The 26,471-nt window shown below is 32.8% G+C and overlaps 1 protein-coding gene across 4 annotated transcripts in view; it reads left to right on the top strand.

Annotated features, from left to right (window-relative positions):
- The window catches only part of BMP2K (BMP2 inducible kinase), a 104,776-nt gene that overhangs the window by 25,096 nt on the left and 53,209 nt on the right, over window positions 1-26,471 (top strand). For all 4 annotated transcript variants that reach the window (XM_031943845.1, XM_031943844.1, XM_031943846.1 and 1 more), the window contains 6 exons: window positions 2,251-2,369; window positions 11,407-11,512; window positions 14,278-14,420; window positions 15,426-15,547; window positions 17,210-17,291; window positions 23,995-24,127. In XM_031943845.1, the coding sequence (XP_031799705.1) occupies window positions 2,251-2,369; window positions 11,407-11,512; window positions 14,278-14,420; window positions 15,426-15,547; window positions 17,210-17,291; window positions 23,995-24,127 (705 nt within the window). The remainder of the gene's footprint in view (window positions 1-2,250; window positions 2,370-11,406; window positions 11,513-14,277; window positions 14,421-15,425; window positions 15,548-17,209; window positions 17,292-23,994; window positions 24,128-26,471) is intronic.

Raw genomic sequence — 26,471 nt, 5'->3', positions numbered from 1 at the left:
TCAGGACACAGTGAAGGCTATACCAAAGGCATGGCAAGCTTATTAACACATCCCCAACTAAACTTATTGCCCCCCCCCCCCTTAAATTGATGGCTCCTGATTTTTGCTGAAGGTCACTTCTGTTCTTCCAATCATTCAGGTTTGAAATCCCTTTGTAGCTAAACTCCTCAAAAAGGACTTAAAAAATTGTTCCCTCTACCTTCTCTCTTCTTAAGCTCTTACCATCTGGCATCTGACTGTGTCATAACACTGAAATGGATCATTACAAACTTACCAATTATCCAGTGCTCTCAGTCCTCATTCTCTTGGATTTCTCTGCAGCCTTTGACACTGGATTACTCTCTCCTCCTGGATACTTTCTTCTATCTCCTTGTTTTCCTCTTACCTATCTGACTACTTTCCTGTCTCCTTTGTTGGATTACCTTCTAGATACATCATGCATCCCTCAGGGGGACTTTTTATCATCTCTATACTCCTTTACTTGGTGATCTCATCAGCTCCCATGGATTTACTTCCCATCTCTATGGTGATGATTTGACAATTTACCTTTTCTGCCTCAATTTCTTTTCTGAATTCCAATCTCTCATCTCTTGCAACCTCTCGGCATTATGAACTAGATGTCCAGTAGGCATTTTAAACTCAGTATGTGTGAAACAGAGATCGTTATCTTTTCATGTTAAATTCCAGTCTTCACCTTTCTCTATTACTAAATAGGGCAACATCATCTTTCCAGGATTTCTCACTAGCTCTTATTCCTCATATCAGAGCTGTTGCCAAAGCTTTTTCAACATTTCTGAATATGCCCCTTTCTCTTCTCTGCCACTGCCACTTCTCTAGTTTATGACATTTATGAGGTCTGCCTGCCTTAAGTCTCTTCCCCATTCCAATCCATTCTCCATTCTATCACTAAAGTGATTTTTCTAAACAAAGGTCTCATTGTATTTTGAACTCGAATCCTCTGACTTGAATACCTGCCTGCCTATGTACTTACTACCTGGCTGATTATAGCATTTCTCACATCTGTTCTTTCTCTTTATTCCTGCCTCAGCTCTTGATCTTTCTCTTGGACTTCATAATAGTCTCCTAGTCTCTATGTCTAACCCATCTTCCACATACCTGCCAGATTGATAATCTTAAAGATCTCAGCCTACCATTTCTATGTTAAAGAAACTTGAATGACTACTCTTAGCCTTTGGGGTAAAACATTCCTTTAGTTGGCATTTAAAGGACTATATACAACTAGCTTATCTAGAATTTTTTCCTCCTAGAACTGTACTTTCTAACTGTTCATAGATAGTGATAGATTTGAGATTAGGAACAGTTGATTTCAAATCTGGGCAATTACCTAATTTGTCTATCCTTAGTTCCCTTGTGTCAAGTGTCAAAAATAGAGATAATAATGCCTATCTTCTGTTATCCGTTGTTATCAGCTGTTATCAGAATCAGTTGAGATAACTTATGTAAGTACTTTACTGACTTTAAAGCATCTTAAAAGAGCTGCTTCTCTTCCTTTCCCTCACCTCCACTTTCAGTCTGGTCCTTCATGACTGGAATGATCTCCATTTGTACCTCTCCTTTCAGAAACTTTTGATACCCTATATAGGAGCACAAGTGTGGAGCTCAGGTTTTCTCTTTCAAGGGTTTTTTTTTTTTCCTGATTTCTCCAGTTACTATTTCCCCTTTCATCAGTGTATATTATCTTTTGTATGTATTTGTCTATTAATTGCTTCCCTCCATTGTTGATGGATTTAGCTCAGATCTACTGCCTTGGGCTGACAGATATGTGACATTGGTTAAGTCATAGACCCTCTGTGGATATTTCTTTGCTTATAAAATTTGGATAATAATACTGAGCAGTACTTACCTCAAAAGGATGTTTATAGGGAAAACTGTTAATTGTAAAAGAAAAAGATGAAAAACGATTATCTATTCTCATAATTTATATATAGCTATAAAAAGTTTGCTTTTTTAAAATTGTGATATTGTGCCTAAATAGGAATTCTTAGCATATTATATGGCTGTAGAGAGAATAATAATTTTAACTAAACTACGTTACAAATTGAAAGTAAATTGGCTTTTTATATTTTAGGTTAAAATTTTAATTTCTTGATAATATATCAAGGACAACTATTTCACTTTCTCCTGCCCATAGATATTATTTTTAAAATCCATGTGATTTTCAAAAATAATCTTTAGTTTATAAAGTCCACTTTTTTCTTTTGAATTAACTTTGTCTCCCTTCTTCCCCAGGTGGTTTCTCCACTGTGTTTCTGGTACGGACACATGGTGGGATACGATGTGCATTAAAGCGAATGTATGTTAATAACATGCCTGATCTGAACATCTGTAAAAGAGAAATAACAATTATGGTGAGTAAGGAAATAATTAACCTTTGAAATATTTGCTGTGTACTTATGCAGCATCAAATAACTTTCATTAAAGCTCTTAAAATGTGTCTACATATATCTTGCCCTCTTATTATTGTTTAAATAATGCAGGAAAATGTTAACAAGCATTTTTTAACACTTACTGTATGCCTGGTACTGTGCTGAGGACCAGTTGCTGCTTTCAGGGTACCTACATTCTATTAGAGCAGACAATATGCTTATAATTAGATTTATAAAAAAACATTGTTTTGGCAAAGGCATAAGCCTCACCTTGTTGATGATAGATTGGAGTGGAGTCTAAGTTCTTAGTACTTACTGATCAGGGGTTCTGTTCAAGGTCTGACAGATATGGTGAGAGAAAGTCCTTGTCACTGAAGCACTGAGTTGAGGCCTCCAGTCCCAGGAAGTCCTGCCCATGAACGTGTAGCTGTCAAGAGTGCAAGGGCGAGCCTGGTCAGTGACTTAAGATCTAAAAGGAAGGGAAGAGTTCCTTTTCTCTGGTTTTTGGGTTGAAAGTCTCAGCCCTTGGTCTCTTATCCCACTTAAGGAGTTGAGTGCTTGTGGAGTTAGAGTGATGTAAAGTTTTAGTCCCAGCCTTGGTCAGCAACTCATTAGCTAAGGAGAGGTACTGGTAATCTAGGTTTGGCCTTTACACACACAAGAGGATTCTGACAGAGAAGGACAACTCCAGGAATCATTACAGGAGGGTTTATTAGTGACACTGACCCTCCCTCCTTTCATAGGCTAATGGTGAATGTGAACTAGATCTGGAGGAAAACAAATTCAGACCATGCTTCTGATACGTGACCATGGATAGACAGGCCACTTGTTGTCTGCGATGAAAACACAGATCTTCCTCCAGAACTGCAATAGTAATACAGCAACAACCATTATATCAAATTAAATACAGTCAGTTCTGAAAACTGGAACACTGTACAATAACTCAGAAGATGTACCTCTTCCACTGCCTAATTCCGTAAACACACTTTGCTTTTTGTCATGGTAAACGGCCATATTTCGTATATTCTGGTGCAGGAGAAGCTGTGAGGAGAGGAGGGCTGATCCCATTATATCCCTTTTCTGCCATGACCCCTATCCAACCTGAGGCTTGGAGTTCCAATCTGCCTGCCTTACTCCTGGAAACTTAGGCATAGTCCAAGTAGCAGCTTGAGGTGGCTGCTATTTGTTATATATTTCTTAGCAATTGTATCCAGTTCCTTCATTTAAAAAAAAAATGCGTCACTTTTAGGGGCAGCTAGGTGGCACACTGGGTAGAGCACCAGCCCTGAAGTCAGGAGGACCTGAGTTCAAATCTGGTCTGAGACACTTAACACTTCCTTGCTGTGTGATCCTGGGCAAGTCACTTAATCCTAATTGCCTCAGAAAAAAAAAAAAAAAGCATCACTTGTGAAGTTTTTGAGAATCATGCCTCTAAACTTATTTTCCTCATAAATCAGTATAAGTTGGCAGGACCAGTACCAAAAATTGGTTATCTAAAATAGATTTCTATCTGTTTTTGAGAATTCCCCCTCATTTGGAGTATTGATTGGAGGGGAACTTTGAGGAGTTGATTAGGCATATTGTAGCTATATCCTATTTTGTTGCCTATCTTATTAAATTTGAAAGGAGGTAGTTACCTACTTAATTAACTCTGAAATTAGTGTGACAAAATTAGAAGTATTTTAAAAATCTCAGTTTTCAATGTTATAAAATATTTAGATGTTCAGAATTCTGTGTGTGTAGTATAGTGTTCATCATAGGATAAAACTTATTATTACATGATTTATTTAATGGTAAACTTGAGAATTGGGGGCAGTTAGGTGGTATAGTGGCTAGAGTGCTAGACCTGAAGTTGGAAAGACCTGAGTTCAAATTCAGCTTACTTGGCTATATGATCATCAGCAAGTCACTTAATCCTGTTTGCCTTCTTTCTTCATCTGTAAAATGAACTCATTCTCTAGCAAACCAAATGGTAAATCATTCCAGTATCTTTACGAAGTAAACCCCAAGTGAGGTTACAACAAGTCAGATATGACTGAAATAATTGAACAACAAAACCTTGGAAATTAATACTTACAATTTATATAGTCTTTTAAGGACTAAAACATTTGACCATTTTGATTTCACAGCAGATAATAAAATGAAACTTCATAGAAAAATAACAGTTCTGATTTGAAGTTTTAAAAATTATTTTTTTCCAGTTACGTATAAAAACATCTTTTTTTGGGGGGGGGGAACTATACATGTACAGTAAAAAACAAAACAAAACAAAATATTTCCTTTTGAATCGTGTTGGGAGAGAAAAATCAAAACAAAAGGGAAAAACCACCAGAGGGAAAAAAAAGAAAAAGTGAACTTAGCATGTGTTCAATCTCCATAGTTCTTTCTCTGGATGCAGATGGCTTATTTTATCATGAGTTTATTGAGATTGCCTTGGAATCAGTGAACTGCTGAAAAGCACCAAGTCTGTCAATAGTTGATCATTCCACAATCTTGCTGTTACTATTCCTGAATGTATTCCTGGTTCTGCTCATTTCACTTAGTATTAGTTGGTGTAAATCTTTCCAATTCTTACTGGGTATGCACAGTTTGATAGCCCTTTGGACATAATACTAAATTGTTCTCCAGAAGAACTGGATCAGTTCACACTCCACCAAAAATGCATTAGTATCTCAGTTTTCCCACAATCCCATCATTATATTTTCCTATCATTTTAGCCAATCTGAAAGATGTGTAGTGATACCTCAGAGTTGTCTTAATTTGCACTTCTATAATTAATAATGATTTAGAGCATTTTTTCATATGATTCCAGGTAGCTTTAATTACTTCATCTGAAAGTTGTCAATTCATATCCTTTGATCATTTATCAATTGGAGAATGACTTGTGTTCTTATACATTTGACTCAATTCTTTATGTATTTTGGAAATGAGACCTTTATCAGGAACACTCACTAAAATTTTTTTTTTCCAGTTTTCTGCTTTCCTTTTAATCTTGGCTGTATTGGTTTTGTTTGTGCAAAACCTTTTTAATTTAATGTAATCAAAGTTGTCCATTTTGCATGTCATAACATTCTCTAATTCTTTGGCCTTAAATTCTTCTTTCTCTGATCATTAAACTATACCTTGATCTCCAGATTGCTTATGGTATACCCTTTACTCATAAATCATGTACTTATTTTGATCTTTTTTTGGTATGGGTGTGAGATAAAGGTCTATATCAAGTTTCTGACAATATTTTCTAGTTTTCCCAGTAATTTTTATGAAATACTGAGTTCTTATCCCAGAAGTTGGGGTTTTGGGGTTTATCAAACACTTGATCGTTATAGTCATTGATTATTGTGCCTATTCCATGATCCGCTACTCTTTTTCTTAGCCAGTATCATACATAATTTTAATGACTGCCACTTTATAAAGAAGTTTTAGGTTTGGTACTGTTAGTTCACTATCCTTTGTATTTCTTTTTCATTATTTCCCTTGATATTCTTGACATTTTATTCTTGCAGATGGATGTTGTTATTTTTTTAGCTGTATAAAATAATTTTTGGCAGTTCAATTGTTATGGACAACAGATAATAAATAAAAACCATCGAAAAAAATTGATTTGAATGTTTTTGCTTTTAATTTTCATAATACATGCAAAAATAGTTTTCAACATTCACTCTTGCAAAACTCTATCTTCCAAGTTTTTCCTTTTTCTCTGACCCCCTTCCTCAGACAACAAGTAATCCAATATAAGTTAAACATGTTCAATTCTTCTATACATATTTCCACAATTATTATACTGTACCAAAAAGGAGGAAAAAACAATGGAAAGAAATAAAAAAAGCAAGCAAACAACAGAAAAGATTGTTCATGTTACTATTGTTTATTTTTCTCGCCTTTGCCCTATTATTTATTTTAGCATTCTTTTTTAAAATTTAAGTTCTAAATTCTTTCCCCCATCTTATAAATGTGAAATGTAAAACATTTCTGTCTTAGCCATATTAAAAAATACTTAAGAAAACTAGAGAAAATTATACTTAAGTTTGCATTCGAGTTCATCAGTACTTTCTGGAGGGTGGGATAGCATTTTTTCATCATGAGTCCTTTGGAATTGTCTTGGTTCATTGAATTTATTAGAATAGCCAAGTCTAACAGTTGATCATTTTTATAACATTGCTGTTACTGTGCATAATGATCTTCTTGCTTTTCTCTCTTCACTTTGCATTAGTTCATATAGATCTTGTCATGTTTTTTTCTGAAACCACCTTCCTACCTGCAGTGATTTCTTATAGCGCAGTAATACTCCATCCCAGTCATATACCATAACTTAATCAGCTATTTCCAGTTGATGAGCATCCCCTCAATTTCCAGTTCTTTGTCATCCATAAAAGAGCTGTTATTAATACTTTTTAAAATATATGCCCTTTTTCTTTTCTTCTTTAATATCTTTGGAATGCAGACCTAGTAGTGATATTGCTAAATCAAAGGGTTGTTCACAGCTTTATAACTCTTTGGTTCTAGTTCTGAATTGTTCTTCAGAATGGTTGGATGGTTCTCCATTCTACCAACAGTCCATTAATGTCCCAATTTTTCCTTCATCCCTTCCAGCATTTGCCATTTTGAGTGAGTGTGAGTTGGTACCTCAGTTATTTTCATTTGAATTTCACTACTCAATGATTTAGAGCATTTTTCATGTGACTATAGATAACTTTGATTTTTTCTTCTGAAAACTGCCTGTCTGCCAAATAGCTGTTATTTTTATAAATTTGGTTTAGTTTTATACTCATATTTAGTTGAGATTGTGTAACAAGGCCTTTATCAGAGAAACGTGTGAAAATTTTTGATATCAACTTCATTGTCCTTCTCTGTGGAACTTTTAAAAAAAGAAATATGTAGTTTCCCTGATTCTTTTAATTTGGTCTATTTTTATTTTTATTTTGAGATCAAAATTGTTATCCCTGTCTTCTTTTTTTTTTTAATTTAGCTAAAACATATTAGATTCTGTTTCAGCCCTTTATTTTAACTTTGTTTTTTCTCTTTCAAGTGTCTCTCTTAGAAACTACATATTGTTAGATTCTGATTTGTAATCCACTCTATTGGCTTCTGTTTTATGAGTAATCTTATTACATTCACATTTATGATTATTATATATTTCCTTCTCTTTCATTTTCTTCTATTTCTTCTTTCTTTTTATCCTGTCCCTCCTTCAAAGACTATTTTGTTTGTAACTACTGCTTCCCTTGTGGTCTCTACTCTGATCTTTACTCAGAATGGCTCTTGCTTTCCTGCATCTGCAAGTACTCATGCCCTGCATCTGAAAGTACTCATGCCCTTCTCTCCCCTGGAACTGTGACCAGGCTCCTAGCTTCCCTGTAGCTTCAAGCACTAGTGTTTCTCTTTCTCTTGGAATTAAGATCAGGGTCGCTGCTCTCTTGTGATTGGTATCCGTATTTTTTCCTACCCTCAAACTGTGACTCAGAACTGCATATGGGCAATAGAGTTGCCAGTTAGCACTGGCTATACCCAGTGACGGCAAAAGGGTCCCCTGTAATCTCTTTGTGACCATTTGTCTGACCTTATTGTCTCTCAGCTGAGTGCTCCTGATGCAGCTGATGCACTATCTGGACCGCCTAAGTCTTCATAGACTAGAAAAAATTGGCTCCCTTTGGCCTGTTCTTGGTTCTTTATTTTATAGTTCTTTAGTGTTGGAATCCTTACAAAGTGTTAAGTTATTAGAGTTGATAGAGACAATAATTATCTAATTTAGCATGGTTCAGTATGATTGATCTGATCCTAGAAGGAGATGTTATGGGTCAGAACTTGAAACAAGGTACTAAGTAGAACTGATAGAAACAATGCTTGTGTTCACACCTTTAGAGCTCTCAGGGAAATGAAAGGCAGGGCCCAGCTTCAGGGCCCCAGGTGGGGCAAGATGGCAGCCGAAGTTACACCCAGAGAGTGTTTAGAAATTCCATAGAAAGATATTATCAATTAGCCAAAAAGCAATCAGAGGGGAAAAGAAGATTGCAATTAGGAAAAACAGAGTTGTATGCAGTACAAACTACTGAGATATTCCCTGGAGAGATGAAATCTGGTCCTGTCCAGCCTATGGATCTCTTGCCTCCGAAAGAGGGCTTCTGACTCTGAATCTCTCAGAGTGCTCCTTTCAAGTCTTGTGTCCTTGCCTGGGGCTGGGCAGCTTTCTGGATAGCCTTTCAACCCAGCCTTGGTCTCAGTGGGGGAAGTGCAGGAGGCCAGCCACCACCACAGTGGGATGAATGAATCTGGCTGCTCCTGGAGAGAGGGCTTCTCTCTGAATTGCCTTGACTGGCTCACTGAAGCTCTATTTATGCTCCTTCTCCGAGAGTGGACTGTGGGATCCGAGAGTGGGATTATGGGTTTCCTCCCAGAGTGCTCTCTGGCCCTAAGAGCTTTTTGCTGATATGAGCTCTCTAAAGGTGTGAATACATGCATTGTTTCTATCAGTTCTACTTAGTACCTTGTTTCAAGTTCTGGCCCATAACATCTCCTTGTAAGATCAGATCAATCATACTGAACCATGCTAAATTAGATAATTATTATCTCTATCAACTCTAATGACTTAACACTTTGTAAGGATTGCAACACTTTAGAAGTGAATGCTGAGAGAGTTCAATTGGGTTGCTGCCTCTAACGTGCCATCATCATGCAGTCCCCTACCACTATATTCTCATGTACCATACACACACATAGAACTAAGGACTGCTGGTGTCCATCATTTGAGAGAATGGCTGAACCATTTGTAAAGTATTACAATTTGAAGAGTGATGGGAAGATGTTTATCCATTGTTTCTGAATGAGATGATCTAATGTACATGATGACATGGAACAATGTCAGTGGAGGGAGTAGAGGATATGAATGCTGTCTGGTTTTGTAACTGGGCAATAGATATAGAAAGGAGCCTTCCTTTCTCATTGCTTACATGGGTGAGAGTTGGGGTGTAGAAAGGCCCAAAATGCAGGACTTCTGGGTTTATTTGTTGTTTTAGTATGTTGCAGGTTTGGCTTTTGAGGTGGGAAAGAGAATATTGAAGATGACAAAATCTGTCAAACTGTATTCATCTTGGGGGTACATTCCTAGGAACAGTGGTTGTCATAAGATCAGCATAGGTAGGTGTGGAGAGACTAGATTGTCTGCAAAGTGATGAGATATACTGGCTCTCAAATTAGTTTACCAAATCGTAGAGAAGCCATGATCTCATGTTGGTGGAGATTTTGTCACTATAGGTGCTGACAAAATCACAGATTCTTGGACTATGATTTGAATAGGTAGATAACCTAAGTATATTCATAGTCATTCCTCTCTAATAATTTATTAAAGGATGAAAATATTTTGGAGAGGAGAGTAAAAGAGTTTTCCTTTACTTAGATCATACTTCGTGATTTTCAGAGCCATATAGACAGCTGTTATTTCTTTTGATTGTAGAACAACCTCTTCTATAGGTAGTGAAAGTGAATCTGTCTCTATTTTGTAAGAGAACAGTGATATCCAGGAATATGAAGGACTTGATCAGTCAGTCATCAAAACCTTATTAATACTTAATGCCTGCCAGGCATTGTGCAAGTATTGGGGATAAAAAGAAAGGCTAAATAACTGCTCTTAAGAAATTTAATTTTAGTAGAGACACAATTGGCAAATATGTACATAAAAAGAATAAACATGTTAAAAGCTAATCTGAAAGGGAAGGCATGACATTAGGTTTGGCTGGGAAAGAATTCTTTTAGATGATAGGATTTTAGTTAATATTTGAAGGAAGCCAAAAAACAGGTGTGAGAAAGCTTTCTAGGCAAAGGATATAGTCAGTGAAAAGTCACACAGTGGAGAATTGTAGTGGCTTCAATAGGAATAGCAAAGTGATTTTGTGCTACTGAGTCCTAGAATTGTAAAATAAATAAGGAAGTAAGACTAGAAGGGAAGGAAAAGTTATAAAATGTCTTTAAAATTCTAATAGAGAATTTTATGTTATAAATGATTATCATTATGATATAATGATATTAATCATTAAGATCAGTTAATAATAATAGGGACCCATTGGAGTTTATCAAATTGGAGTAGAGTGATATAATCAGATTTAGATTTTAGGAAGATCTTTTTAGTAACTGAGAGGAGAAAGACCATGTAGGAAGATTTGTCTATTGTTCATACTGCCACTTTCAAGTGAGTCCAAACAATAGCATATTGGTCCAGTCACATATTGTATTGAACTTGCTTTTATAAATTTTAATGAATCCTTAATGGGTTTGGTTAATTTACATAAAAAAATTAGTTATCAAGTACTTCTGTAATGTTCTTTGGTTCGGTTTTCTTGGGTCTCTGGAGCAGCCTTCGTTTCAGTTCAGTAATCAAGAACAGCCAGGTGTTAAAGTCCAGATTCTTTATTATCTCCTTCCTGGGGCTAGGCAGCTTTCTGAAGAGCCTTTCAGACTGGCCTTGGTCTCAGTGGGCTAAGTACAGGAGGCCAGGCCAGCCACCAGGAGCCTGACTGTAAGGTGAAATGAATTTCTGTCTCCTTGGTTCTGAGAGCTTCTAGTGTGCTTGTCTTCTGTGGCTCTCAGTCCCTGCTCCACACCGAGTATAAACCAATTGTTATATCACTAGGAAACCATTATTTGTTATAAGATTTAATTAATCATACTGAACCATGCTAAGATTAAATCAATCATACTGAACTATGCTAAACTAGATAACCATTGTCTCATCAATTCCACTTAGTACCTTGTAAGCATCCTTGTTTCAAGTTCGAGTTATGGCCCATAACATATGGCGCCTGGAAAATAAACTATATATGCCAAATATTTTCAAATAAAAATGTGAAATTTATGCCAAGAATCTTTTAACTTACAGTAAAAATCGTATGTTAAGAGATGTGATTCCATTTTCATATTTTCTATTTTTATTCTATAATTATGGATTAATTTGTAGCTATTACAGAAGATAAAAGTTTTAAAATGTGATATTCAGTTCTTTAACCATTAATTCTGTTAATCTGTTTTGCAGAAAGAGCTCTCTGGACATAAGAACATAGTGGGTTATTTGGACTGTGCTATTAATTCAGTTAGTGACAATGTGTGGGAAGTACTCATATTAATGGAATATTGTCGAGGTAAGTAAACCATTAAATATTCCATTTACATTTTGCAAAATGATAAATAGAAAATTCTTTTGAATTAAATTACTATTTGTCTTAGTACAACTGTCCTTATGATACAAGACACTTAGAATTTCAGTTTTAATTTTTGGTCTCAGCCTAATTAAGGAAGAATATTACAGTCTTTTAAATTAGTCTTACTTACCATGGATATGACATGCCATCACCATAGTCTTAAATGAATAATTAAAAATATAGAGAAAGTTTAAGTAGATTTAAAAAAAAATGGTGCCACAGGAGTCTGTAATTCTGAAAAATAAAAACAAAAGATAATGCAGTTTCTTTAGACAGGACGAACTTTTATGTTATGAATTATATCAAAATTCTTTTAAATTTAACTGATGGATTTGACTTGGGGTTTATTCAAGCCTGTAGTCAATGATGTGCAGTTACCTTAAGTTTCAGAGGATACATAAACTAAATTGTATTTTAACTTAAGCATGTGGTATTGATTTTACAAGTATTATATTTACCGTAGATTCTTAACTTTTTTTGATTAATGTTTTTCTTATTGTATACTAGGTACATGAAGAAATTGGGTTGGCTTCAGAATCCTGCCACATTTAACTGTAGCATCTTTCTGAAAATGTCCATGCTTGCTTAGCATATCTAGGAAGCACTAATTGGTTCATATTGAGGGCCAATTTTATTATTATTGGTAGCTATTACAGTGTTTTAAAAACTGTCTTAACAGCATTAATTTTGGGGAAAACCCTAACCATTTATTTTCTTCTCTAAATTAAAGGATTAAAAAAACAAAAACTATAGGCTATTAGGAGTTAAGATATTGTGAAAATTTGATTTTTAGACCATAAAAAATAATTTAGATATTTTAATTGAGCATGGTTTTCTAGTTTTTCTTTTCTTTTTTCCTTTTTTTTCTTTTTGCATATTATCACAGTTATATGCATTTTATTGCTGTTTAATGGGTACTCTCATGTTTTCATTTCCCAGCATTACTGTTGCCAATCTTTAACTTGAGTAGGCCAGAATTTGACAAAAATTATTTCTGATATGATTGGGGAGTAGAGTAATTTACATCCAGATAACTTTATTTCCCCTAGCAAACTGGCTTTGTAGAAATGTCCTCTCACCTGATGACTGGGCTTATTTACTTTCTGTTTTCTCAAATTTAAATCACTGTTTGTTGAACCATTGCTATTAAGCTATTTGCTCTTTGAATTGATATTGCCAAATTGTGTCTGGTCCTGATGAAAAAGTTTTTGTGTTGCCTGATATCTTAAGGTTCAGAAGTAGTCTTCTTCACTCCAGAAAATAATAGAAATATCTGGGTGTCTATGATGAAGTGAAATGTGTGAGATATATATGTGCATGTTTTTGAAATGAATGAGTTGTACTCTGGGAGATGACTAAAAACCATTACATTGAATTCCCAATCCCTATATTCATGCACACCTGCATTTTTGATTTCCTTCACAAGCTAATTGTACAATAATTCAGAGTCTGATTCTTTTTGTACAGCAAAATAATGTTTTGGTCATGTATACTTATTGTGTATCTAAGTTATATTTTAATATATTTAACATCTACTGGTCATCCTGCCATTTAGGGGAGGGGGTGGGGGGGTAAGAGGTGAAAAATTGGAACAAGAGGTTTGGCAATTGTTAATGCTGTAAAGTTACCCATGTATATATCCTGTAAATAAAAGGCTATTAAATTAAAAAAAAAAAAAAAAAAAAAAGAAATGAATGAGTTGTAGGCTGGAGTTTCACACTCTTTCCCTTCTCCCCACTCTTACATACCCACCCAACATCCTTCTCCACATTCATTTACTAGAAAAGGAAGGTGACAATATACTTGAAACTTTTGAGGCAAGAGTGTTTTTCCTTGTTTAAAGTATCACAATTTTAAAAATTTATATTATCTTGAAATTTATGTAGTCTTTGCCTTTTTATTTAAATATTATGTCTTTTCTTGATTACTAAGGTAAGGATCAGCAAAGAACCTAGTGAAATTTAGTTTCTGTACTAACTCTTAATTTGCTATGTTTATAAGTTATTTTCTCTACTTTTGATGTTTTCTTCTATATATATATATATATTGTAGATTGATCTGCCGCCTTATTCTATACAAAATCAAGTGGGTGATGGTCTGCAGTTACCTTTTCTAAAGATGCACGAACTTAATAACAACTTTTTCTTTTGCAGTGAAGAAGCAATTTTTGTGTCTGAATTGGTTAAATATACTAGAAATCTGACTTCGAGAGAGAGTTTTGCTCTAGCAACTTTTAATTAAATTAAAATTAATTAAAATATTACTTGTCTTTTTGTTTAACAAGATATGTCTAGTCCATATAATAAATAAAATGAATGTCAGTGACTTGTTTGATATAGTGTCAGCCTTGAAATTTGGTGACTTGATAGGATTTCACCTTTTTTTTTTTAATGAAGATTGTCAGTAAATACTTAGTTTTAAAATGGACATTCCTAAATAGATGATCATAGTGATTTGTAGCTTTGAGAAGTTTTGAGATTATTTGAGCTAGGAAGGGAAACTAAGATTCAGGGAGTTGAATTTTGCCCAATATCACAGGATCTAGTGCAGTTAGTAACAGATTATGATGTGAACAGTTGCTTTTCACTGCAGATCTTTTATTGTTACTGCCACACTCCTTCCCACTGTTCTAAAACCTCTTTGCTTTGGGCAGTCTTCCTTTGCTTTAAGATACATCTTTTCAGCATTTTCTTCTCTCTTGGCAGCTGGACAGGTGGTAAATCAAATGAATAAGCGGCTGCAGACAGGTTTTACTGAGCCAGAAGTGCTGCAGATATTCTGTGATACCTGTGAGGCTGTGGCTAGGCTGCATCAGTGTAAGACTCCAATTGTACACCGGGACCTCAAGGTAAGTCTTGAGGGAGTCTTATGCTTTATACTTCATTTTATGAGAATGTAAGTAAATTTTAATCTGTTTCTAATCCTGTAAATAACAAGCTTATTAGAATTAATTTAAGTGAAAAGGTTATTGATCTCTCCCACTCACCCCCACAAGATAATTGAGGGAACAACGTTTGGTACAAATTGATGTGAATTTAAAATTTTTCTTTGTTAAGTACATTTTTTATGAGTAAGGAATTTGTTTCTTTGTTATGTTTTTTGATTATTTTCAATTGGATAAATGTTAGGTAACATTTATATGCCATATAAATGCCATGTAAATCTTAGATTTTCTACAGAAGTTGAAATTTCTAAAAAATTTCAGATGAGAATAAATGATTAAAAATCTTGAGGAAAATATTATTTAATTGCATATAGGCTATATTTTGAAAGCCTAATGTTTATAATTCTTTTTGGCTATATGATTCTCTATATAAATTTGTACTAATTATAATTATTTAAATTTAGATAATTGTCCAAATGTTTACACTTGGTGCATTTTTTCCTCTGTGATACACAAAAACCTAATGATGGTAATGCAGAATTATAAAAGAAGAAAATTAGTTTTAAAATATTGATTTTACTTGGGAACTAAAGAATTATCCAGGAAAATGAAAACTGAAGTTTTTTATAGAGAAGATAGAAGAAGTTATATAAGTATGTCTCATATAAATTATATATTACATAGAAAATATATTTGATATTTAGTGACATCTTGGTTGGCATTAAGTTTGAATGAGTAGTTAAATAAATTTCTTTTACTGGTACTTTTCAAATTTTTAAAAGTCACTTTCATCTCAAATTACTGAGCATTTATTAAACAACTATTTCTCCAGGGGCCCTACCCTTAAGAAACTTACGTTCTGACCTGTGTGTATTTACATAAATATAACATATACATAAAAAAGTATAACATAAAAGTAAATTGAGGAATAGATAAATTTGAAATAATTCAGTTTTTTTTCCCCTTAAGGTAGAAAATATTTTGTTGAATGATGGTGGAAACTATGTCCTTTGTGATTTTGGCAGTGCAACTAATAAATTCCTCAATCCTCAGAAAGATGGGGTAAATGTAGTGGAAGAAGAAATTAAAAAGTAAGTCTGAGGGAGTCTTATACTTTATACTTTATTTTATGAAGAATATAAGTAAATTTTGATCTGTTTCTAATCCTGTAAATAACAATTTTTGGAATTAATTTTAGGAATTACATTAAGTGAATCAGGTTTCAACACTTCAGTTACTAATTTATATCTGGATCTATCACAGTAGGAAATATTTGTTACTATTTTGAATTTAGTTTTTATTTAATCTCTAATATTTATAAGCAAATTTGCTGTTTGAGTAAGGAAAAATGACATCATTACAAATAGTTTTAAGAGAACATAGAATGTTATTAGTAACTTTTGTTTTTAATTGATCCTCATTGGGATACCTTGTATAATATGCAAATTATTCTTTGTTCTAATAATTTTTTAAAAATCCATCTTTTTCCTTACGATTTAATATTAAGGATAATTATATACCTTGAAGGCAATTCTTTGAGGAAAATTATTAATATCAGGCTTTTAAAATTGAATGCTACTATAATTTTATTATATATCTTTAGATTATGCAGGACTTTGGTTAAAAATAAGAATCTGTTTAATCTTTTTTGTTTGTCATATATTTAACAAAATTTGAAAGATCTAGGCTTCATTAATAGCCATTTTTTCTATATTTTCTTCATCCTTTGGAAAATGGAATTGTTTCATTATATTTCATTACCTTCAGCAAAGTATACTTAAAATGTTACAGTACAAATAATGGTTTGTTACAACCCTAGTTATGTAATAATGTGTGTCCCAACTCCCAACTCTCTGATATGTCTACTCTTATTGGGAGTATGCCATCTTAACAAAGATACCCTAAAAAAGGTGTTTAAAGTTTTATTTTATCTATATATGAAACATTAATAAAAAAAATCATAGACAAAGATTTACTTCATAATTACTTTTGATAACACAAGGAAAATATGCCTCATGAAAAGACTTTGTTTCACATAAAGAAATTTGATTAAAATTTTAATGTTACATGATAGACTTTAGGTTTCAGCAATTTTCCTTTCTTTCTGTTTAACCTCATATTTTATTCCAAATAACTTCAATTGGATAATTGCATATGGATTTCTTCAGTGTAGATGTAGTCCACAGGATTTCAGATATAGAAAGAACATAGAAGTCAGCTAGGTTATTTATCTCTGTATAAATATTTATGTATTCACACACAGACTTATAAATGTAAAAGAGAACCCTTCCTATGGGTGCTTAATTTACCAGGTAATTTATTTCCCTAAGTAAGGTAATTCTCCAGTAAACGTATTGAGGAAGTAGTAACTTAAAAAAAAAAAAAAATCAAATGTAAGTTTATATTTAAAGTTTAGAAAATATAAGAATATTTTCATAAAGAAATTATTACAATTAATTTTGTAGTTTTAAATAAGGAATTTAAGGGAACCAATCTGTTACCATCATTTAAAATTTTTTTGAATAGAAGAAATAAAGTTTTCTTATTAGTGAGAGATATTTTCAGAATTAAAAAAAAATTTTCAGTACCTTCTGTTGATTAATCCTTGGGACATTACTGATGATTTTTTTTTTAATCCTAAAACATAAGACTTTATTATGACATATAGTTTTCCAGTTTTGTTTTTTGGGGGAACCAGTGTAGTATCTTTCTTTTGTTGACATATCCATTCCAATTCACTTATTTACTGCCAGGTATACAACTCTGTCATACAGAGCTCCTGAAATGATCAACCTTTATGGAGGGAAACCTATCACCACCAAGGCTGATATCTGGGTAAGGAAAAGGGAAGGGCACGATTTATTTCAGTCAAGTCAAATAAGAAATGATGAAAGAGTCCAGTTCAGTATAAAGAAAAAAGTACTAACTTTATAGTGAATAGAAAAAAGAAGGCAATATTCTTTCTATTCATGGAAATTAAAAGCATTAAGAAAAATGTTTTTAGTCTCAAACTTGAAATTGAGAACTTATTGCTTATAATAATTTTCTTAAAACAAATTATTTCTAAATAAGTTTTTTTTTTTAACTTACTGATAAAATGTATCACTGCATTCACTGTATTTTTTTTCTGACCTGTTGGCTCTTAGGCTGATTCATGGTTCAGAAAAATCGGGTATGATTAATTAAAAATATGAGATACTTTGGGTAATATTTTTGAAGTTAGTTAATGGAACCCAACAAAATTAATGTTATCCATATTATCTCACTATGCATGCAGATACTTTAAAAATTGAGAGACATGTCATAGATTAGCTTCTTTGTCAATATGATTTAGTTTTTAGAAATAGTATCATAGAGCATTTATTACAAGGAATTACAAAGCTTCTAGTTTGATTCATTTCACAAATGAGGAATATGTTATATGAAGCTATTTGATTTTTATTAAGTTGCTCTTTTCTAAAATTTTGATCCCCTTCTAGCCTAGTATGTTTGGTAGCTGTCAGAACTCTTCCTCTTTGGAAAGAGATGTAGACACAGTTTATACTTAGTGTGATTCATAGAATAAGTGATTTTACTCATGTACCTTTCTTTAATAGTATGTGTAGCTTTTATGTGCCTTTCTTCCTCTCTTCCCTTGTTTTATATTGGAATATACATGAGAAATTTTAATTGCATATAAATTCTCATCTTTTGTATCCATTCTTCCTTTCACAACTTATCAGAAAAGCCAGAGTTGGATGCTTAGTTATATCCATAATTTAACTGTTTTGTGTATCCTTATCCACCAGTGCAGATGGTGAGTTCTTTAGACCTTCTTACCCTGTCTATTCTTATCTGTGTTTTCTCATTGATTCTTCTTAGAGAACTTCTTTAAGACTCTGATAAACAACAGTTTTAATAATAGAGGGAGAAAAAACATTTTAATAAACTTTTCAAGGGACTGTTATTTGAAAATTTATTTTTTGTATTGACTTTCAAATATGTGAATTTTCTTTTGTTTTAGCTCTAAAACTATTAAAATGGAATCTACTCAAATCAAAGTATGTTATTTAGTGAATTTAATATTATCCCTAGACTATCAATCTGCATAATTTAAATAATAATAATTATAGTTCACATTTATGTAACAGTTAAAAGCTTATAAAGTATTTTACTCATATTCTGTGATATAGATAGTCTAAGTCAGAAGTATCAAAATATTTGCCCTGCGGCATTCCTGAGTGTGACCCAAAATTGATTAAAATTTTAAATGTCAAATATTTAATAAAATAAAAATATATTTTAAAAGTAAGTCACTATGTGGCCTACAGGACTACTGATGTGTCTAAGAGTAGCTGCTGTTTCTGTTTGAGCTTGACACCCCTGGTTTTAGTGTTGTCCACAATTTATAGATGAGAAAACTGAGGTTATGTGATTGGTTGCGAGTCTCACAGCTAGTACCTGTCACCCAAGCCCATACTATTTCTTCAGTACCATCTTTCTGAACATTTTTATTGTGGGCATGCAGGAAAATGGCAATTTAACTTAATGGATCTTATGTCTCAAGCCAAGGGGCAGAAGATTTGGTTGCCATCGACTGTTTGGGTAACTTGGGGCAGGGTACATAATCTCTTTGCTCTCCTCGGCTTTGTAGTCTATAAATGAGTTTGGTAACTCAGGACCTGGAATCAGAAAAACCTGAGTTCAAATTTGGCCTCAGTTATTTATTAGCTGTATGACTTTGAGCAAGTCACTCAACCTCTGTTTGCCTCAATTTCCTCATCTGTAAGATTAGTGCCAGAAACTGTGCTAGCACAAAGAGAGGTAAAAGACAGACATTGTCCTTCAGGATCTCATAATCCAGTGGAGAAAATAGCAAACAAGCAATTGTGTACAAATAGACTATATTCTGGATATACAGGAAACAAGTCATTTTGTTTGAGAGAAGGCATTTCTTGTAGAAGATTTTTGTTGGGTCTTAAAAGAAGCCAAGGAATTTAGAATGCAGAGATGAGGAAGGATTCCAGGCATGGGAGATAGCCAAAGAAAATTCCCATAACCTAGAGATGGAGTGTCTTGTTCATGAAAGAGCCATGAGGACGGTTTATTGAATTGAAGAATACATGTCAGAAAGGAGATATAAGAAGACTGAAAAGGGAGAAGGGAATCAAGTTATAAAGGCTTTGAATGCCAAAGCCAAACAAAAAAAATTGTTCTTGGAGGCAAATGGAGGCAATTAGAGTTTATTGAGTAGATGACATGATTAGACCTGTGCTTTAGGTAACTCATTTTGATGGCTGAATGAAAGATGGATTGCAATAAATAAGGATGGTAATAATAATAATAATAATAATAATAATAATATCTGTCTCCCCAGCTTATTGTGAAGATTAAATGAGATAATATTTATAAAGCGCTTTTTAAACCTTAAAATGTTATATAAGTGCCAGTTCAAGTGCCAGTTATTGTCCTTGAACTCTTAAAATTCTGTTACTGTGACTGAGTTCTGTGTTACTTGAATGTCTGCCAGTGCTCAGTAGCACCATAACTTTGATGATTTTTAAAACAGAAAGAGTATATTAAGCTCAAATGCATGATAGTAAGATAATTATACAATTTTCAAATTTAGAAAACATTTTAATGCTATTAGGTCATTGATTATGCAGATGAATCTTTTAATAGCATTTTAGATCATGTACTTCATTTTAGATTTTGTTTTGATATTTTAATTAAAGATTAAGTAAAAAGTAAATTGCATTAAACTATTTTCCATGGCTTGACAATATCCATGTATACCCAGTTCAGAATCTGCTACTCTGTTCACTATTGTTCACAGTGCCAAAAAACCCTCTATGGCTTAATACAAGACATTAATCAGAGTGTTACTGTGAAATAACTTAAAGTTAGCATAGTGTAGTAGAAGCAACATCCAACAATGATTCGATGATTTGAATAAACTAGGTTCTAGTCTTAGCTTCTTAACTTGGTGTATAACCTGGGGTATGTCACCTAAGGGTAATAACTTCACCTTACTTAGAAAGTAATGGAATTCAACCAAATAATCTGAGATCCCTTTCAGCTGTAATACTTGTGGCTTTGCATAATATAAATAAAAAAAATAGATAGCTTAAGAAACAAAGAAAAACTTTAAAGAATATCACCTTTAAGACTGGCCTACATGAATTGGATATGAGACAATATGAAGAGATTTAAATTTTTACTATTGAATATAGTATCATATAGAAGCATATATATCAGTCAGAATCAGATTTTGAATTCTGGTCAAGTGCTGGCAGCATTCCCTGATTTTGTAGAGATAATAAGTTTACAATAATTATTCAGCATTTTGAGGAATTTTGAAGTTTTTGGTTGAAAATTTACATTGTAGACCTTGTGGTTTAAAATACACTCTTCTGTCTTAAAAATATTGAATTATGTTCATTTTAAAAATAAGAATCCAAAAAAGTTGCCACAGGTTGCCTTTTAATGTGGAAAAATAGTGAAGAAATTTTAGGTAGATTTAAAAGTTAGCTCATCTTCCTCTTTCTCTTCCTAGTCATGCAAAGGTTTTTTTCTGTGGCCGAAATGATGAAGGAAAAAATTCTTTGGTATTTTAAAAACTATATTAGATTGAAGTGTTTTTTTAAGCAATTTTCTCCCCGTTGGGCTCTCTCTTGCACTATGACTTGTGTATGGAGCTATTTGCTCTTAAAAATTTTAACTACATAGGGGAAAATAATGCAAATTATTGAAAATTAATTTAATGAAACAAAACTTTCCACTTGCTTTACACACACACACACCCCATATATATTTTTTACAGTTTTAAAATTTAGTCCATATATAAATTTTTTGTTAACTTGGCAGTCAAGTATTTTATATATAATTTTTAACAACTCATATGCCATTAAGGAAAGTTTTGGACATAGCTTTTCATAGCTTTTACTACATTGATCATTACTCTTCGAATGAAGTCTATGTTTAATTTACTATTTTTTTTCTTGAAGATTTCTTTCTCATGGAAAAGTAATGATCTGAATTTCCTTTTAAAATGGAACTACTTGAATTTAAGGTCTCAGTTTCTTCTCTCTTAAATTACTCATATCATCTAATTTAATTTAGTATCAATTAAATATATATATCAAATATAAAACAAATTATAATTTATAGAAATTTAAATTTTTTGATTATTTTATAAGAATCAGCTGTTGCAAACTAATGTTTATCTTATTAGTATACAGAAAATAATTTGTTTTTTGTACAGAAATAGCCAAGAGATGATAATTTTTCTGAAAGTGTGAAGTGCAGCTGTCTATTCTTATCTAATAATTGGCTGTATTTAATAATTTAGCTTGTGAGAAAAATTGGGAAGTAAATCTGACTTGCCATTTATAAAATAAACTTAAAACAATATTTTAGTCTAGCTAAGTATAGTTATATATTATGTAACTGAAGAGTGTTGTATATTTCGGTTTGGAGTGTAAAGTGTATTTAAGATCTTTGGGTTTTTAATTGTTCCCATTTCTTAAAATATGTTAAAATTGGGTAAATTTGTTTTGATGTCTTAATCTGTTTATGTTCTGTTTCTTTTAAGTGTAATTAAATATTTTATTTAAATCTCTTGTTGAATCACAGTTTACCAAATACTTATGACCATAATGAAAATGCTATTAAGGCAATTGGGCCTATATATGGAGAAGATATTAATCTAATATCTACCAAAAACCGTTTTCTAAAGAACCAGCCTTATTTTATGCTGTGTTTATATATATGTAGATATATAGATATAGATAGATAGATAGATAGATAGAGTTCAGTATACAAGAGTAATAGAATCCAAAAACGTGAAGCATCAAAACCTTTTTTTGCTTGATTTGTAAACACACCTATGTTTAAACAAAGTCCCTTCTGTATTAATCAAGAAAGTGCTAAAATTTGCAGAAATTGAAATTATTGAGACTTCTGTCAACCTTTATAATAATTTAAAGCAAAATCCATCAATAAACTAACTTAATATGTTTTCACAATTTTTTTTTTCAAATATTTTCACTCTGTTCCGAAAGAGTCCCTATTTCAGAATATTGATACAAATGGGGATAGAAATAGGAATGTCTAAGGAGAAATTGTAGCTTTGGACTAGGAATCTCTCTTATGAAAGCAGAAAATGAAGCCTCACTTATGTTTTCTTGTGGCTCAAAGCTTCGCAGTGTTTTACCGTGGTCATGTTCATTCAGCATTTCATATGTATAGTGAACACATAGGTCTGTGCTTCATGGAATATATCCTTAACCAGTAAGTAAAGAAAAATATGTAATAAAAACAGAACAGAAGCACAAATGTCTTTCCAGTGCCTTAGCATGGGATAAATAACTATGTGATATTTGGCTCTGCCAAAAAGAGAGAGATTTCAGAATGAGCATATGATGACATCTGTATTTCTTGACCAAGAATTACTGTAGGAATAGGCTTATCACAAATTAGTTTCTTGTGGCCACAGCAACTCTTGGAGTAAAACTGCAGAGAAAAGGGTGGTCTTTGTCAGTGGAAGGGGAAGAACTGCAGTGACCATGAAAACAAATTTCTTTTTAAAGTAGCAAAGTCATTTAATGTTATGTTGATATTTACTAAACAGCATTAGTATTTACTCAAATGCATGTTCTGTTGGAAAATTTACAATAGTGAATTGTTATTTTGTAAGTTAACGATTCTCTTAGACTAGTGATCTGTCATCTTACACACACACACACACACACACACACACACACACACACACACTTTATTCTCCATGATCCTGTGAACTCTTTTATTCCAGGTTGCAACCCTTCTGTACTGCCTTTTCAATAGGTTTTTATTTGTCAAGATATAGTTGTTTTCCTTTTCCCTCAGCCTTTCTCGTGTATGTGTGTGGGGGAGGGGGGAGAGGATATTTAGGTGACTGTCTGTCAATATAGGCAATTTGCATTCTTTCTCTATCTGTTTTCTTTTCCTTGTGGATTGTTAATTTATTTCTCTACTCAATCAGAAATCAGTCTTTATACACAACCCAAGAGAAACCATCACAGTGAAGATATCTCATCATATTCTTTGCGTAAGATTCTTTAATAATACATAGCTTTCTTAATTGCCAGCATTTGCAGCCCCATGATCTGCTGGCCGTTTTTACATCTAAAAATGTAGAGAAGGTGTTTTCATTAGTATTATGAAAGTCAAACCAGAACAGTTTATTGAGGGTCAAGTATGTGAATTTAGATGTGAAATAGCTGGCCAAGTATTTTGTGTTAAGGATTATAACTAAAGAATTTGTGAAAAAGAATGATTTATCCATTACATAAAATTCAGCAGGTTTTTCTTTCTTCATTGAGTACCAAGTGCATTAGGTTGCTAAGTTATCTTGATCTTAAGAAGTAGCATGCTCAAACTGGGTTCCATGAAATTATCAACTGTAATTGAGACTAATACAACTAAATTTGAGAAATAGATGGACTTCTCTCTGAGTGACACTGATTTATTTCATTCTTTGCCCCATGACAAAACATAATGTTGTTCTCTTTATTTACAGGCATTGGGATGCTTACTGTATAAACTTTGCTTCTTCACTGTTCCCTTTGGGGAGAGTCAGGTTGCTATTTGTGATGGCACTTTTACTATCCCAGACAATTCTCGTTATTCTCATAACATACACTGCTTAATAAGTAAGTATCTGGATGAGGTATGAAAACTGAAGAAATGAAAGTAATATAAAGAAACTTAGCTTTAAAATATTTAGTAAATCTCCCTACCAAAAGATAACGAATCTTATTTGTATTTTTTTGTTCCAAGTCTGTTTTTGCAGTTTTCATATGCTGTAATTTTGTATCACTATAGGTCAAAAAACATTTCTTTGTTAGGTTGCTATAAGATTGTTATAGGAATTATTTGCTGATTGCTTGAAATGATTTATTATAGGGATTTATGATTTATATAGGGATTGTTATTTATTGATTGCTTGAATTGGTTTGTTCCTGTTAATGTAGATAAATATTTTTAGGAGAGCTAATTTTCCATAATAAAAAAAAAAATAGAAATTCTAAGGAAATATTTTTAGCTCTAAAATGCTTAGCTCATGTGTACCAGACATTTTAAACTACTTGAATCCAGTTGTGCTAATCTTATAAGTTACTTTTTGAAATTATAGCTAGTCTTAGATTAGGATTTATTTTCTTACACATTTTAAAAATTATGAAGTAACCTAAAAAAAGCATTTTCTACTAAAGTTCTCTCTAGAAGAGGACTGTTTCCACAGACTTTCCATTTGTTTTTAACTCGGTATAGTCTGTCCATAAAGACAAAAATATACTCCAAACTTTTGAAAAGGATCGTATTTTAAATGTTATCTTGTGATTTTAATGGTGTGGGAACTAAAGCACATTTATAACTTATCGTCTTAGAACTATAGAATTTAGGTTCATAAAAGTGACACGCTAATTAGTATCAGAGTTAGAATTGGATATTTGAGTGGTTCCTGAGTCCAAGCCCATGCTTCTTTTTTATACTGCCTCTTCCCACAGTAAGATGAAATCTTGTCCTTGGGCCATAAAACCTCTGTTCAAGAACCATCTTCTAGAAACCTTCCTCATCCCTACAACTACCATTTTTTTCCCCCATTCTCTCCCCCCCTAAAAAAACCTATTTATTTATATATTGTCTTATTAACAAATTTAGTTCCTTGGTGGCAGGGATTGTTAAGAGATGAAATTGTAAATTTTATTTCTTTTTCTTTTTTTTTTTTTTTCAAATCTTTTCACTCGAGTCTCTCAAGTGAAGAAGAAGCCTCTCTTCTGTGTTGTGTGATGTCTCAGGAGTTATAGTGGGGTGGAATGAAGATGAATTGATAGGCATATCGTAATTTAGCCTGGTTAATGTGAATACAACTTATTCTCAGGCTAATAGCACTCTTCTGTTAAAATCAGGGTGCATGTGGAGAAGCTGTCAGGAACTATTTTTTTCGCAATAAAATACTTCTCTGTTACATCACTTGGTGAAAAATGGATGGTTAAATAAAAATAATTTCCTTAAGGCTAAGGCTTTATTTTCCTTCATATAGTAATTTTAAAAACCCAGTAACTAAGGTGAACAAAGAAATTTTTCTTTGTTAGTCTATATTTATATTGAGTAAAGGGCTTTTTAACTGATAGCAAATACCATAAATAAAATGTAACTGGATTTTTAGAAAAGCACTCGACAATGTCCTATGTGATATTCTTAAGAAAAAGAGAGATGTGAATTAGATCATAAGTAAATTTGAAACTGAATGATGACACTAAAAGAGTGGTGATAAATGGATCCATATTAAGCTGGAGGAGAGTACTTCAGTGTAATGTCCCATTGCAAAACTTTTACTCAGTATTTTTATCAGTAACTTTTATAAAGATATAGAGGAAATGGTAGTGAAATTCTTAAATGATATGAAGCTGGGACAGATAGTTCTCACATTGGTTGACAGAATTAAGTTCTTAAAAGATGTGAACAGTGATCCAAATATAATAAAGTGGCATTTAGTAGTGATGAAGGTAAAAAACTACAAAAGGTTCAAAAAACCCAAGGGTACTTGAAAGTGGAAGGAAAGACATGGCTATGCAATAGTGAATAAGAAAAAGACCTAAGACTTAGTGATATGAAATCTCACTGTGAATCAATAAGGGTGGCATAGTTGTCAGAAAAAGTTATTGCATCTTAGGCTGCATTAATAAAAACAATCCAGAACAGTGGGGGCTTGTATTCCCTTTACTCAGCTCTGGTCAGATCATATATAAAGTACATAAAAACTGTTCAGTTTTTGGCACAACATTTAGGGAGGACATTGATATGCTGGAGTGCATCTAAAAGAGGGTGATGACCAGGATAGTGAGGAGAATTGAAACCATATTGTAAAAACATCAGCTAAAAGGAGGATTACATGATTATATGAAACATGCTAGCTAGCTTTAAGGAACCTCCTTCTACGGATCTGTGAATATTAAGATTTGGAAGGTGGTCATATATAAGGAAGTTTATTTA

Source organism: Sarcophilus harrisii, chromosome 6, assembly GCF_902635505.1.
Source record: "Sarcophilus harrisii chromosome 6, mSarHar1.11, whole genome shotgun sequence".
Lineage (NCBI taxonomy): Eukaryota > Metazoa > Chordata > Mammalia > Dasyuromorphia > Dasyuridae > Sarcophilus > Sarcophilus harrisii.
This window is presented reverse-complemented; position numbering and strand designations above follow the sequence as displayed.